Source organism: Haliotis asinina, chromosome 1, assembly GCF_037392515.1.
Source record: "Haliotis asinina isolate JCU_RB_2024 chromosome 1, JCU_Hal_asi_v2, whole genome shotgun sequence".
Lineage (NCBI taxonomy): Eukaryota > Metazoa > Mollusca > Gastropoda > Lepetellida > Haliotidae > Haliotis > Haliotis asinina.
This window is the reverse complement of record NC_090280.1, coordinates 93,659,405-93,674,679: the sequence shown is the minus strand read 5'-3', so window position 1 is coordinate 93,674,679 and position 15,275 is coordinate 93,659,405. Positions and strand designations below refer to the sequence as shown.

Sequence of the window (15,275 nt, the reverse complement as noted above, 5' to 3'; positions counted from 1 at the left end):
ATCACAGTGGATTTAAACAGTTTGTTGGTGATGAGCATCGGGACAGTGACTGTAAATGTGAATGCTGTGATGCAGTGTCAAGTATACTACTCAAAAAAAGGTTAAGGATCACCCGTCTTTGGTGCTTTTGTTAATCATGGTCATGTAAATGTCCCTATCAAAACTTGAGTTGTATATCTTAGATCATAGTCTGTTAGACTAATGTGTAGAACCAATGGAATCCAGACTTGCTTCATTTTGAGCTTAAGCATTGCAGAATTTGCTGTGCAGAAGGGAAAATATTGTTGTTCAAGGACTAACAGACAGAGATGGTGTCTTGTGGTTAAAGCATTTGCTTGTTACGTTGAAGATCCAGATTCGATATCCCACATGGGTATAATGTGTGGAACCCATTTCTGGACTCACTCACTCACTCACTCACTCACTCACTCACTCACTCACTCACTCACTCACTCACAGACAGAGGAGCTGTGTTTGTAAAGGTGATTGTTAATCACAGATGACAGGGTGAATATAGAAAAGATCTTTTAATGCACTGTCAGCATTATTTCATTGAAAAAAATCTTAAAATACCTCTGATTTTAGGAAAATAAGATTATGATGTTTGTGTAATTTTCTTTATCAGTGTTTCGTTAAAAATATAATTTTTATTTGGCTGACATGCCAGTCTCTCTACAATTTACGTCAAATGTTAAAACTGCTCAGCTGATTGAGGCTCCTGTACGCCTGCCGTAAGTGTTCTAACATGTTTAGTGTATGGCACGATGTGATGACACACTTCCCTTGGGGACCATTAATTAAGTAACATTGACATGTGACAACTGTATGACGTGACCTGTCATAATGACAAACTTCATGCATGGACAACCCTGTCTGGAGTTGCACATTGATATTTAGAATCACAATAAAGTGCATAGCTGATTACTGATTATCATTTGTAACAAGCAGAAATAGTCATAAGAATGATTTCTGATGATAATATCTCGAAATGAAATGAAATATGTCAACATAACTGTAAAACTTCAGAAGACCTCAGATATTTGTAAGTAGGATTTTATCAATAGATCTTAACACATTTTGTTGGAAGACTCGCAAAGAGATTATGATAGATAGATAGATAGATAGATCGATAGGATGTTTATATTGCGCACATATCCAAGGCGCTGGTATTTTTCCCTCGATCACTGGATGTCAATCTCAACAGCACATCGTATGTCAATCTCAACTCCCTGGGGAGTATACAACTCTTGCTGCCACTAGGCGCACCAAGTTTATTGTGGCTCTCTCATCTTAACGAGGTACCCAATTGACAGCTGGGTGGACTGGGACACATAGTCACAGCACTTTGTCCAAGTTTACTGCATGTTGCTGTACCCGCAACTAGGTGTATGCGCGTGTTCATGTGGCCACCATCTGGTCATATACCAACGGATTCGTGAGTTCTGTTAAGTGCACAGGGTTGTGTACCTGGTGTCAATTCCCTACATGGGTATAATATTTGAAGTCCATTTCTGTTGTACCTCTTGTACATTGCTAAAAGCGGCGTTACTAAACTAAACTCACCCATGTCCAGTGATATGTCTTCAACAGTAAATAATCTTATTAGCTATTTAAAACAAATAACATTTCTTAGAGTCTTAGTCTGATTGATAACAACTCAGGTGATAATATGTCAGGACAGGTTTAGAAAAATCTATTGAATATTTTTTTTCATAGTCCAGAAATAATATGTCTGATGCTCAGCATCCAGATTAAACTTTGTTTTAAGTAACTGAAATTTGAGAACTGTTTATTTTTCATCAGCAACAAATGTAGAATGCAATTTTAGAAGTGATACACATAATGGGGAGATTTTATGGTAGAAAAGTTCTGTAATATGACGAGTGAGTGAGTTGGGTTTTATGTCGCTTTTTTTCAGTAATATTCCAGCAATAACCGTGCATGAGACACCAGAATGTGCTTCACACATTGTATGTGAGGAATCGGATCTTCGGCATGACACGTGAACGTTTTAAACCTGCACAACTGCTAGGCTACCCAACCAACCTGTCATTTGAGGTTCACTGCAATTTGCAGAGTACTCTTACTTCTGCTTTGGGTGCATGAGGGACACATTTCGGAGTGCATTAAGAGAATAATATGTAGAGCACATACTCTGAAACATCTTGTTGTATTTGATAGGCATTTAGAAGTTGGCGCAGTGTGCTAAAGTGCTGAAAGAAGCAAGTCAAGATTTCCTCATGTTCTGAATCTCTGGTCTCCCAGTTGGGTTCCTTTTCAGTTTATGGGTTAGTTTGTTACCATCAAAATTATATATATTCAGAGACTAAGCATTAGTCTATCAAGTGATGAACAGAATGAGGAATAGGCATGTATATATCCTCACAGTTTAGTCATCATATTACAGAAATTGACATAGACAAAACTTTCCCCCATTTAAACTACACCATGATTACTACTGTATGCCACACTAAAAGCTTTACATCTCACTGTTGATATAAACATCACCGAGAGTGTCATTGACTTCACAGGGATTAGTCAGAACAAGTTGTGTTAATTTCAAACAGTTGTAGGCAACTAGCATGTGTGCATGTTGTGGCAATATGGAGGAATGATGTCACTACATTTACTGAGTGTGATCTCTGGTGGGGACAGATACTATTTCTGTCCTCCGTTGCAACAAGTCATTGAATAAACATGCCGTAACTGTGTCAAGTTCAAAGCATTTGAAAGTAGTTTTAGTTATTGAATGCTGGAATTGTGAGTCACCGAAAGAAAATATTGCACTTCAAGATTAGCTCACAGCAACTCAGGTCATTGATCGATTGAGCAAGCTCCTCTGAGTGTATTGTATGTGTCCATACGTCAATAATGGCGTGACGTGGGACATTACACCAGGTGTGTTGGTTTTGAACCACACCTAATGATGACTGAGGGAATGTACAGCATGACTGGTGTCATTGTTAGAAACAGTCACAGGCTATGTTCAGTGTTAGCGCATTAGTCATGCAGTCCTGTAATGTTAAAAGTTAATGATTAAAGAAGACCCTAGATTCAATCAGCAGTGAAGTATCTAGGATTTGGATCCTCCCTTTTCTCTGTACTATGCAGCAGGGTTGTTTCATTTAATGAGACTGCCACATGTAGAAGGCTGATTGGTTACTGGGCAGTGAAGTAGCCTAGTGGTTAAGGCAGATGCTCATGTCAAAGGTCCAGGTTTATTTCCCCTGTGTAAAATCCATTTCTGGTGTCTCACCCTGTGATATTGGTGAAAGCAGCTCAAAACTAAACTAAACTAAACTAAGCTCACTCATTTACTCACTCACTAACTTCATGTAGATTAACATTTATTGTCAGAAAAATTATTTCTTTAAAAAATACATGAATATACTTATCTACAAAACAAACCCAAACTTAAATTCTGGCCCTGGGGCTGAGACAATCTAGACTTGCCTTATCATTCTAGACTTAAGTATGACTTGTGTTAATTTGATCAGTTAGTTCTGGGGACAGACTTACACACAACTTGATGTAAAAAATCAATAAAGAAGAGGATGTGGTAATTAGCTTTATGTCATGTAAATATGATGAATGCAAACTTAACCTACTGTATTTGAAGCACTAATGAATTTTGTAAATTTATCACTTTGCAATAGATGAAAAAGTAATAATAAGAATAAACAAATTCCTTATAAATACCAGGATAGGTTATGAAACAGCATATAACATGTATGCCTAATCATCTTATCATCAATATTGAAAGTTAAACACACCCCACATGATAGGTTGAATAAACTATGAAATAGTGACAACAGAACCCAACTCACTATGAGGAATATGTCATTCTCATGTACAATATTGTAGTTCTAGGTATCAAGCCCAGATTTGGGATTGCTGTCACTTACATTATGTCATTTTAAGGCTGAAGCGACTATGTGAGAAGGAACATGTTCTTTTCTTTGCTGAGAGATTGCACAAGATTATGCATTATGTGTGGTAAATATGTTCATGGTGGTATGAGCAACATATTCAATCCTTTTAAGAGTTTGGATAATATTGCGTCTTATATGTGGTAAATATATTCATGTTGGTGGAACGGAGTTGTGAGACACCTGTTGACAACTGTGGGGTTGTGTTGTGTTGTGTTGTGTTGTGTAGCTACCATATCACTGCACATCGTTCACTTGTTTACTTCCTGATCAACGTGTTTATGGGGGTATGTTGTAAGAGTTTTGGAGGCCAGATCCGAAGTGTCACAGATATGAAGATTGTGTGAAACTAAAGGATTTGTGTTCAGAAGTTATCCTGGTGTGGTTGGTCCTATTGTATTGAATCTTGTAGCTGTATTGTGCTGTAATACTCTTGTTTCCAACAGTGTCGTTATGTCATAGTCGTTTGGTTGAACTTGTTGATAGTCTTGTAAATAGCCCTATCATGCCCACAGCAAATAAAACTCCACAAGCACTTTAACCTCAAAAGTGCAACTATCCCTCATAAAACAGAAACAGCACAACTATCCTTCCTACAACAGAAAACCCACAACTATCCCAATCTCGAAAGTAAACTATCCATGATACAACAGAAACAGAACAACAATCCCTCCTAAAACAGAAAAGTCGCAACTACCCTAGCCTCAAAAGTAAACTGTCCGTGATACATCAGGAACAGCGCAACTACCACAGCCATGACAGAAACTCCATAAGTACCCAAACACACCTGAAAACCCACATCTACCCCAAGCACAAGAGAAATGTCACTGCTTCCCCAGACAAACTTCCCCTACCATATAGACGCCCTGTTGTATCTCTGTGGACCTGACACTTCAAATGTCTCAACTACTTGTACAAAGCATATCATACAGAATAACTCTATCATCATCCATGGTCAATGAATGGTGCTATTCTCCCACCAAAGCCTCTACTATAGACAATATTTGTAGCACATTGATTATCCTCAAAAGCTTACTTGTATTGCAAGCTCATACATGGTTTGACAGCTTTATCAGTGGACCAGTGGTTTTGACAACTAGATTGTCAAAAAGTAAAAATGGTTCCTCCACCATGCATAATAGCTCAAGCAATACAGTCCCCAATAACTATGCTGAAAACAAGGGCGTTTAAATAGCCTTTGTGTTTAATTGGTCTTATAAGTCTACGATTCTTTTTTACAGCTCTTGCTTCCGACATCGTGTTCATCCCAGCCTCAGAGCTTGAAGGATCAACCAATCATGAAGCAGAGAGCAGGTCACCTGACCAGAGCGTGGACTCACAACCCAACATCCCCATGCCGGTTTCCCCCCAGATCATGAGAGTGGCGCTCGAATCCCCAATGGTCAGCAGCGGAGAGGAGGAGGTGTCATTTGATGAGGTATGTGAAAAGGAACATGGTAAGTTCGTCGTTGTGATGGTGCCATCATTTTATGAGTGAGATTTGTCAATTTGATTTTAAAGTTTAACTCACTCACTCAGTTTACAGATGTGAATGTCATTCATATTACCCAGTGGTCTAAGGTATTTAGCAGAGTTATGTCCCTTAGTTAAGTCAGGATCGGTTGCTGTGTCAGCATTACATGGGTCTGTAACTACCATGAGATTCTCTTCCAAGAGTAGGCTTATATAATTGAAACTGTGGTAAGTTGTATTAAGCTTTGGTCATTCTCTCATCTTTGATGTCCTATCCTGTGGCATTCTGAAGATTGGAATGGATTGTAATTTATGTGGAGTTGATCAATAAAATAATAGGCAGAAAACAAATTTTGCCTCAGGTTTTTCTCTCAAAAACAAATTGCACTTCTATGTGGATAATGTCTTAGAAAGTTGTCCATGCCTTAAATGTATTTTGTGGATAGCAAGTGGTCATGGCCCTTAAAATACAGAATGGTCAATCCCATAAACAAACCAATGATTGATGTCATAAGCAAATATCCCTCAAGTAGGAATCAGTTCAGTCCCTCTTGCTCCCCTGTAGTCCTTGTGTCTGAGCAGTCAGGCTCACTGACTTGGTTGACACATCATTGGTTCCCAGTTGCACAGATTGATGCTCATGCTGTTGATGATTAGAGTATCTGGGCCAGACTCGATCATTTACAGACCGACACCATATAGCTGAAATATTGCTAAGTGAGGCAAAAAACTAAACTCACTCTCTCACTTCTTGTGTCTGAACCCTACCTTGAGTGAGCCCTTATTATGTATTTATCCGTGAGTCCCTTCAGACTAACAGTGGGAGTTATCTGCCCACTTATTGAAGACATTATTCATATCATGTTTCTGTATGTGAATCCTGGCCAAGTGTCCTACAGACTTATGATGGGAGTTATCTGCCCACTTGTTGAAGACATTATTCATATCATGTTTCTGTATGTGAATCCTGGCCAAGTGTCCTACAGACTTATGATGGGAGTTATCTGCCCACTTGTTGAAGACATTATTCATATCATGTTTCTGTATGTGAATCCTGGCCAAGTGTCCTACAGACTTATGATGGGAGTTATCTGCCCACTTGTTGAAGACATTATTCATATTACGTTTCTGTATGTGAATCCTGGCCAAGTGTCCTACAGACTTATGATGGGAGTTATCTGCCCACTTGTTGAAGACATTATTCATATCATGTTTCTGTATGTGAATCCTGGCCAAGTGTCCTACAGACTTATGATGGGAGTTATCTGCCCACTTGTTGAAGACATTATTCATATTACGTTTCTGTATGTGAATCCTGGCCAAGTGTCCTACAGACTTATGATGGGAGTTATCTGCCCACTTGTTGAAGACATTATTCATATCATGTTTCTGTATGTGAATCCTGGCTAAGTGTCTGTGTGTCCTGCAGACTGACGGTGTACCAGAAGAGTTATCTGCCCGCGACAAGCTGCTGCAGATGAGACAGTACATAGTGAAAGGAGTGTTGGAGAGTGAGAAGAGTTATCTCGCCACCCTTGAACTTCTTATTCATGTAAGTACACGACCACGTCCAAGTGCTGATTGTATCATGATAACTTCCTGATACTGAAGTATGGGTATAAATGTATTGTATCAGTTTTTTTCAACCATGACTTAAGTAAATACTATTATTCAGAGTTATACTATCACACTATACAATTCTTTGATTTTCTGTGCTGTCAGTTTAACTTCATATGCTAGTTTTAAATTTGAATTTTGATACTCTAGTTATTACGGTACTTTGACGACGGGTTTTAGAATATATACACATTCTTTATAATCATGTTTGTTCTCGTCACGATATGGCTGAAATATTGCTGATGTGACGTTAAATTACAACTCATTTGATTTTCTGTGGGCAGTTATACATGGTTTATGATAATGCACTGTTTTTGTTTGCCCACCATCTTGGCGAATACCAAACAAACTTCTGGTTTTCCCTGACTTTGCTGTGTGAGACTAAACTCATTCACTCACTGATGAGATAAAATGTTCCTTATTTCAGTACAAGAGGTCACTGGAGGCCTCAAGTCAGACCTCGAAACCTGTAATCTCAGAGGAGGACAACAATGCCATATTCTTCAACATCAAGAAACTGTATGCTATTCACCAGGATTTTGTCAAGGAGCTGGAACCAAAGGTCAACAACTGGTCACATGACCAGAAAATTGGGGAAATCTTCAAAATGCTGGTACGTAAATATTAAGCTCTACTTCAGCTGGTCAGGTAGTACAGGTGGTGAAGTATTTGCATCTCATGCTGAACATTCAAGATCTATTACAAGGGATAAAATTTCAGTTCTTTGTGATCTGACCCTTGAAGATCTGGGTTAGAATTGATTTTCAGTAATCCATGCTTGTCGTACAAGGTGACTAACAGGATCAGGTAATCAGGCTCGCTGACTCCCTTGACACGACATTGTATCCCAGAGTTACACAGAATGATGCTCGTGATGTTGATCACTGGATATAGCTTGATTATTCCTGAGTGTGGTGTGAAACAATAAACAACATTTGCTACTGCTACTGTTCATGGTATTCGTCGTCGCTGTGGATAACTACAGGCAGTATGGTAGCCTTGTGGTCTCACTAAATTCCCAGGTTTGATGTATTTTGTGATATCAATTCTTGGTGTACCTTACGTGATTTGATTACAAACATGAAGCTGCCTCTTAAGTGTAACTGAAACATCATTCTGATTGTTTGTGCATTTAGGAGGAAATATTTGCATGTTGTCCCAAGACGAGAAAATCCATGTTGCATGATTATTTTGACACTGATTTCATGTGTAAGTTTGATACACGCGAACGGAAGATATCATGATTGTCAGCTTTTTTAATTTTGAGTAACACACAATCAGGATACATGGTAACATGTTCATAAGGTGAACGAACGTTAAAAGAAACATAACAGTACACAGTATTAAGGAGCCAAACGTTTTGTTAAATGTAATAGTGGATTGATTTCAGAGAAAGTTCGTAAGGATTTAATACAGTAATGAAGTTCTTGTTGAGTCCATTTGATTTGTGACAGCTTTAATCTCCACTCGTCTTTTTAATGAAGAAATCAGAAGTTTTGACAATGCATGTCAGAGCTGTTTGTTATGTAATTGTCCATTTCTGGAGTCTCCTGCCATGACATTGCTGGAATATCACTAAAACCATCATGAAACGCACACACTCACTCTTTTCATAATTGTCCAATGATTTCTCATCTAAACTGTGTGATCTGAAGTAAGTGTATCTGAGTGAGTTAAAATTAATAATGACTTTGGCAATATTTCAACCGTATCACTGCTAAAACAGGTCATATTTAAATAATTTGAAATGCTGTACTATGAAGTAATGAGATTGGTATGTATGTTATCACTGTTGTTTTAAACACCAGGTGTTCCAGTTTCCTGAGTTCGGCAAGTACATGAAGAACTACCAGGTAGCTGTAAATACCATACATAGGTGCTCCCAGGAAAACCCACAGTTCATGGAGATTGCAGGGGTGAGTTATTCCAAATTATTAACTTTTCTTTTGGGCCCTGTTTATAGGAATGAAGAAAGATGTAGATATCATGCCACTACCAAGAGCCATGCAGATCCATGTTAGAATTGATCTTCGGAAACCCATGCTTGTTCACAGAGGTGACTAAAGGGTTGTGTCACCAGTCTGTCTGTCCTGGTTGACACATGTTGTATCCAGTCTGTGTAGGTCGATGCTCATGATGTTGATCACTTGATTGTCTGGTCCAAATTTGATTATTTGCAGACCATTGCTTTATAGTTGGAATATTGCTTAGTGGGGTGTAGAACTAATATCCTCACTCACTCACTCACAGTTTTTACTGATGCATCCAGGTCTGCTGCAACCAAAAATCTGACACCTTGCACTATTATGTTAATTAAGCTGCAAAATGTTTGGCTTGGAAACAATGTAATTGTGATTCTGCATTCCAACTTTTAGTGAATCTGATCACTTTTAGTGAACCTTGCAACCAGATTTTCAATTCATTTTAGAGTTTATTAAAACTTGTTGAATGATTATGATGTCAAGTTACAGATAACAACAAAGATCATTTGCAGCATGAAAAAAACAGCATTTGGTGGTAACAGGGGTTTAAGCATTTGCCCATTACGCCAAACACTCGGGTTGGATTGGGTATGATTGGTACATTGTGTCAAGCCATTTTTTTTGGTCACAATATTGTTAGAATATTGCTAAAAGGTGGGGTGTGCATGATTGGCCTTCAGCTACCCATGCTTGCCATAAAAGGCAACTAACGGGATAGGGTGGTCAGGCTTGCTGACTTGGTTGACACTTGTCATCGGTTCCCAATTGTGCAAGTCAATGCTTATGTTGTTGATAACTGGATTGTCTGGTCCAGAGTAAGCCCCAGGGGTATAGTCTGTAGTTAACCCTGGGGTATAATCTGGTAGGGGATTATTCTGCACAGTAACAAATGATGCTGAACTATTCTTGCAGTCATGATAGTGTTCAGGAAATCCAGCTCTCAAGTTTATAGGTTTCCCAGGTGTTTGCTGATTTAATAATGAATTTAGTTGCCTATTGTTTTGATGTTTTAGGTTTGATAAGATCATCAGACATTTTGGGCTTATTTTCATAAAGGCACACCTAAACTGCTGGTCTGGTGCGAGTTCAAAAAATAATATAAAATACATAAAATGTATTTACAACTTTCCTAGTCATGAAATATTGCTGATACGACATTAAATTTGAACTCACTTTGAAAACATTGCATTTCTATCCCTGTGATAATTTGGTATCAATAAAAAAACATTAAACAAACAAACAGACCAGTATAGGTATCAATCATGAGATTGTCTGGTCTAGAACCTAATTATTATACAGCTTGAGATGCCAACCTCTACGATTTATCATAGTCGCTACCAATTTTAGCCTTAGAAATAATTCATAACAATTCGGATCTATGAAACATATATTTTCACTGATAACATTTTCACCAAAAATAAGACAAGGAGAAATTTGATGTTGATAATTTGGAAATCTGGTGTTGGAGTTATATGAATTTTAAACTTCACACTTGATTTGTGTCATATTATCACTCTCAGAATCCATCAAGGTTTCAAGTATTTAGTAGACTACTAATTTTGTAATCAAACTGCTAATTTTGATCCTTGAAATTACTATCTGCAACACTTGCTACATCCCTGTTGGCATCTCTGTGCAGTTTGAATATTGCTGAGTGGTTACTAGTCAACAAACACTTCACATATAACCAGTGATCCAGTGAAATCTCTCTATATGAAACCAGGAAAGAGTGATTCCACTCAAAATGGTTGCTATCTTGCATAAATCTGATTTGTGACTATCATGTGTGATCCTTTACAACAACACATAATAGATGACTTTATGTACGGTCAACCGGTAAAACTCCTGTGGTCATCCTAATCTGCCTTGATTCCAAGTCCTCTTTTTATGTGTGAGGAAAGTATAATTCAAAAGACAGCGTAATCCATTTTGATAAATAGTTATCTTAAACCTGAGCATATCATTATAATTAATACCTGTGAATGCTTCACATCTTTTAATGTAGTTAACATTTTATATTTCGCAGTAATAGTGATGTTTTACTTCCTTGATAGTAAATGCAGCAGTAACTTTGAATGTAGTATAAAAGTGCTTTTGTTTGGGCTACACAGACACACCCAGAATTTGTGTCAAATACAAAATAGTACTTCTCCAGCTGTGTAGTTTTGTTTCCTTAGTACCTTGACAACTGGTCTTTTGACATACAATGAAATCTGTCTATTACGGACTTGCCTGGTGCCAAGTCATTTTGTGCTGATTTTAAAGCAGTTCGGATTAGACAGCTTTTGTTTGATGGCCATTCTCGATATCTCCAGGGTATATGTTCCAATAAATCTCCACTATACCCTGGATGCATCTACGGCTCGGCCCGATAATTTTATTACCTCCCTTTGGTTGCTCCACATTCTCACAGTAGGCAATCAGCTAAGCCGCAGTTATAACCTAGCTTGCCAGTGTAAAAAACTATAGCAGTTGTAGCTGCGAAGGTCTGTTCGTTGTGCGACTCAGATTTTGGAGGAAGTCATACAAACTGAGAGGTCCCAAACTTTAAAAAAATATAAGCAAGAACTCCTCCTAACTCTTTCAGCGAACCTGTGCAACGTTTGTGTTGCCAAGTTTAATCGGTTAGATAATTTAAAAAACAAAAGTGAGTTGAACACATTTCATTGTACAGTTAGCACATTGCACAGTTTCATCGAAAGGTAATACACTGAACATTTCCCTCAAGGGGTAGCTGTTACCTCATTAGGTGAAAAGGTAGCACATTGTACGGTTGTGTTATTGAGAATTTATTTTTTTCATTTCAGAAAGTGACATTTGGTTCTCATGCAAAAGAAGTAACAAATCTTGAAGGTATGTATGTCATGTGATCGTGGAGATAGTGAAATCATGTAGATGGACGTTGGAGTCAGATAAACACTCTTATTGGTGAATTTTCTGGTGACTATTCAATTCAATATGGCTAGCTCTGGTGGAACAGGGGGGTAGCCTGGTGGTCAAAGCATTCGCTCATCATGCTGAAGACCAGGGTTTGATTCCCCCTCATGGGAACAATGTTGAAGCTCATTTCTGGTGTCCTCCACTGTGATATTGCTGGAATATTGCTAAAAGCTATGTAGAAGCTAAATACTCATTCACTATTTACTGATCATGACATATATTATCTAATGATCACTCTATTCATAGATTACATAGTTACTTTTTACTTATTCTCTGAAGATAAAGATGTGAAGTATGTTGATATGTAAAATGCATAATTGACAATATCACTTCGTAAACCAATCCATACTGTGCTTATTGGAAGTGGTGTTGCAGGATCGAAAATAATGAAAAATTGATGAAAAGAATGATTAAGAATGATGATTGTAAAAAACATCATGGATGAATTGGAATTTTGATGTGTTAGTATAACACACTTTAATGAAGTGAACTAGTGAACTAACCATGAAACTGGATGAATATTCGCAAACAAACATGCTCATTTTTGGTTCCCATAATTCAAATATAATACTGAAAAGTATTATGATCACCATATCCTTTCAGATTACTACAATATTATTAATAATAAGGCCAGTTACATAGGGCTGAACTCCATGATGCATTGACGTGATCCAAACTCATAAAACACTATAGATATAATTATCCCAGAGAACTCCTGCTGTCTTTGAGGGGCTGGATGGTTATACTTATCCCACCGGGTACTCATTTTTAGCTGGGTGAACAAATTGCTAATGATGTGTCATGCCATGACAGGCCCAGTGTTGCATCTGGACTGCATAATTGTGTAATTTACTCAGTTTCAGTTAAACAAAACGCTATTTTAATTTTTGATGCGTCACACGTCACGTAAATTTAATATTATGTACGCAGTTTTGTACTAATGAAGTGTAAACTTTATATTTATTATCACCAGTACATGTGGTTAAATTTAGTATCGAGTACTTGAAATGAAAGACAAACAAATTTAGGAAAAACACATCGCTTGAAATAAATACAACCTTAATACATATCGAGAAGTAATAGTTGTTCTGATTGGCTGTCAGATATCACGTGACGTGACCCGACCAATGACAGTGAGCAGAACTAATGGCGTTCTCAAACGTGGCGGTCATGGGTCAACATAGTTAAGAATACTACAGAAAGTTTCAATAAGTGGGACTTTGAATGTTTTCTCAATAACAATGATGTGTGAGCCTTAGAAACGATGCATATCTGACTCTTTCACAAAAGATCATGTAAGTTGAAATGCCGATATGAATGCCGTTGTGTGCCAATAAAAAATGGAAGTGTAAAAGATTGCTAGGTAGTAAATGCTCCAAGTCTGTTTTCGTTAAGATTCTTACAACTCCCTAGATACCCACATTTGAAGAGGTGATGAGTTGCATAACCCACATTTGTTAATTCTTAGATGCAACACTGAATGCGTTTTGTAAATTTTAACCATGCTTTTTGTTTAATTACGATGCCAGTGTCTTTCTTGCATGTGTGCTTTTCATCTCATCACAGTATTAGTTATGTAAAACAATGGGGAAAACCCCTTCAAATTGATTACTTTAAAAATGTCCATATGTTTTGATTATAAACAATAATTGTTCACCACAAGTCCTCCGATAATCAATAGTGGATTTGGTTTCTGAATCCCAACACTACTTGTTGGTATCATATGATGTGTAGTTCACTGATTCCTCATCTTCGACAGATGCGCTGTTCAAGCCTGTTCAGAGAGTCCAGAGGAACGCCTTGGTCCTTCATGTAAGTGTACCCGAAAAAGTGATCAAAGACATCCAAATGGGTCAGATTTTAACAGGGAAACTTCAATGGGGGGTCAATGGCAATTGTTATAATTTTTCTCCAAAATTGAAATTGACTTTTCATGTCTTCAATCACTTCTAAATGCCATTCAAAAATGTGGATTTGAATAAAACCGAAATGTTGTCTGTTAACAGTCCCCACTTGTTGACCACTTCAGTTACCTTCTTTTGTTCGTTGCAGGATCTGATCAAGCACACACCTGAGGATCATGAAGACCACCGGCTGCTGAAGAAGGCCCTTGATCTGTCGCAGTACAACCTTGAGGAAATCTCATCCACCATAAGAGAGAGTGGAGCTCTGGTCAGTGCAGGAATTACCTCCCCTTGTTCTTTTGTCTCGAGGGGACATAACTGTGGTTTACAATGAATATTCTACAGAAAGCAGTACATTTTGCACATAGTTCTGGGTCCCGATCCACAAAGCATTCTTAACATTACAAAATGTCATAAAATAGAACAAAAAACGAAATATGATCGTTAGTCATTTTGGGAGATTTTTTATAGTCACTTCAAAGATGGATGTGATGTGCGAAGCCCATTTCTGATGTCCCCTGTTGTGTTGCTACCAGCATGTTGCTAGAAACAGTCCAGAAAACCCCCGAAACACAAACTCCCTCACTCCCTTCTGTGGACATGGAGTTACAGTTATTGTATGTGTTACAGCCCCAGGAGAAGCGTCACCTGGTGAAGAGTAGTTTCCTTGTGGAACTGGTGTCGGGGCAGCGTAAGGTGCGCTACATCTTCCTCTTCAGCGACATCCTCGTTTGCACTAAGAAAGAGAGCAACAGGTGAGTTGTCATTATCACAAGAAATATGCATACAATAACTGCAAACAGAATGACAATGGACAACTGGGGTGCGAGCGGGCTATGGTGCCAGTCTAGTGATTTCGCGAGCTTGAGATGACGAGATCAACCCCACCTGTGACTGGGTGTAAAAACCATGGAGTTTTATGTGCATACGCTTTCAGTGTTGTCATAACCCCTAGTGTTCAGTACACAATTCTGTGCACTTAAAAGAACCCATGAATCTGTTGGTATGTGACCAGATGGTGGCCACACAAATTCATGCATACAGCTAGTTACAAGTACAGCAGTGTGCAGTAAACTTGCACAAAATGCTGTGACTATATGTCCCAGTCCACCCAGCTGTGAATGGGTACGCCCCAATCACAGGATGGGACAGCCACATTAACTCAGTGCATCTAGTGGCTGCAAGAGTTGTATGATCCTCATTGAGTCGAGATTGATAATTGTGCTGTTTGAGAGTGACATCCAATGATTGAGGGAAAAACAAGGCGCCTCTGAGATGATCTGGATATTGGCACCATATATAAATGTATAAACTAAAGTGAAAATAAAAGTGTAGAGAGAAGCTGGAGTGTCATGTAAAATTGATGATTTGTGGTCAATGTTTTTGGTATATTTTGACTTTTGGAATAACATCAATGTGTTCTTCTTCAT

At 38.2% G+C, this 15,275-nt stretch overlaps 1 protein-coding gene across 1 annotated transcript in view; it reads left to right on the top strand.

Annotated features, from left to right (window-relative positions):
- The window catches only part of LOC137255642 (active breakpoint cluster region-related protein-like), a 76,320-nt gene that overhangs the window by 48,025 nt on the left and 13,020 nt on the right, over positions 1 to 15,275 (top strand). Inside the window, exons 3-10 of the mRNA XM_067793108.1 lie at positions 5,171 to 5,367; positions 6,832 to 6,954; positions 7,447 to 7,632; positions 8,828 to 8,935; positions 11,809 to 11,854; positions 13,701 to 13,753; positions 13,994 to 14,113; positions 14,476 to 14,600. Of these exons, the coding sequence (XP_067649209.1) occupies positions 5,171 to 5,367; positions 6,832 to 6,954; positions 7,447 to 7,632; positions 8,828 to 8,935; positions 11,809 to 11,854; positions 13,701 to 13,753; positions 13,994 to 14,113; positions 14,476 to 14,600 (958 nt within the window). The remainder of the gene's footprint in view (positions 1 to 5,170; positions 5,368 to 6,831; positions 6,955 to 7,446; positions 7,633 to 8,827; positions 8,936 to 11,808; positions 11,855 to 13,700; positions 13,754 to 13,993; positions 14,114 to 14,475; positions 14,601 to 15,275) is intronic.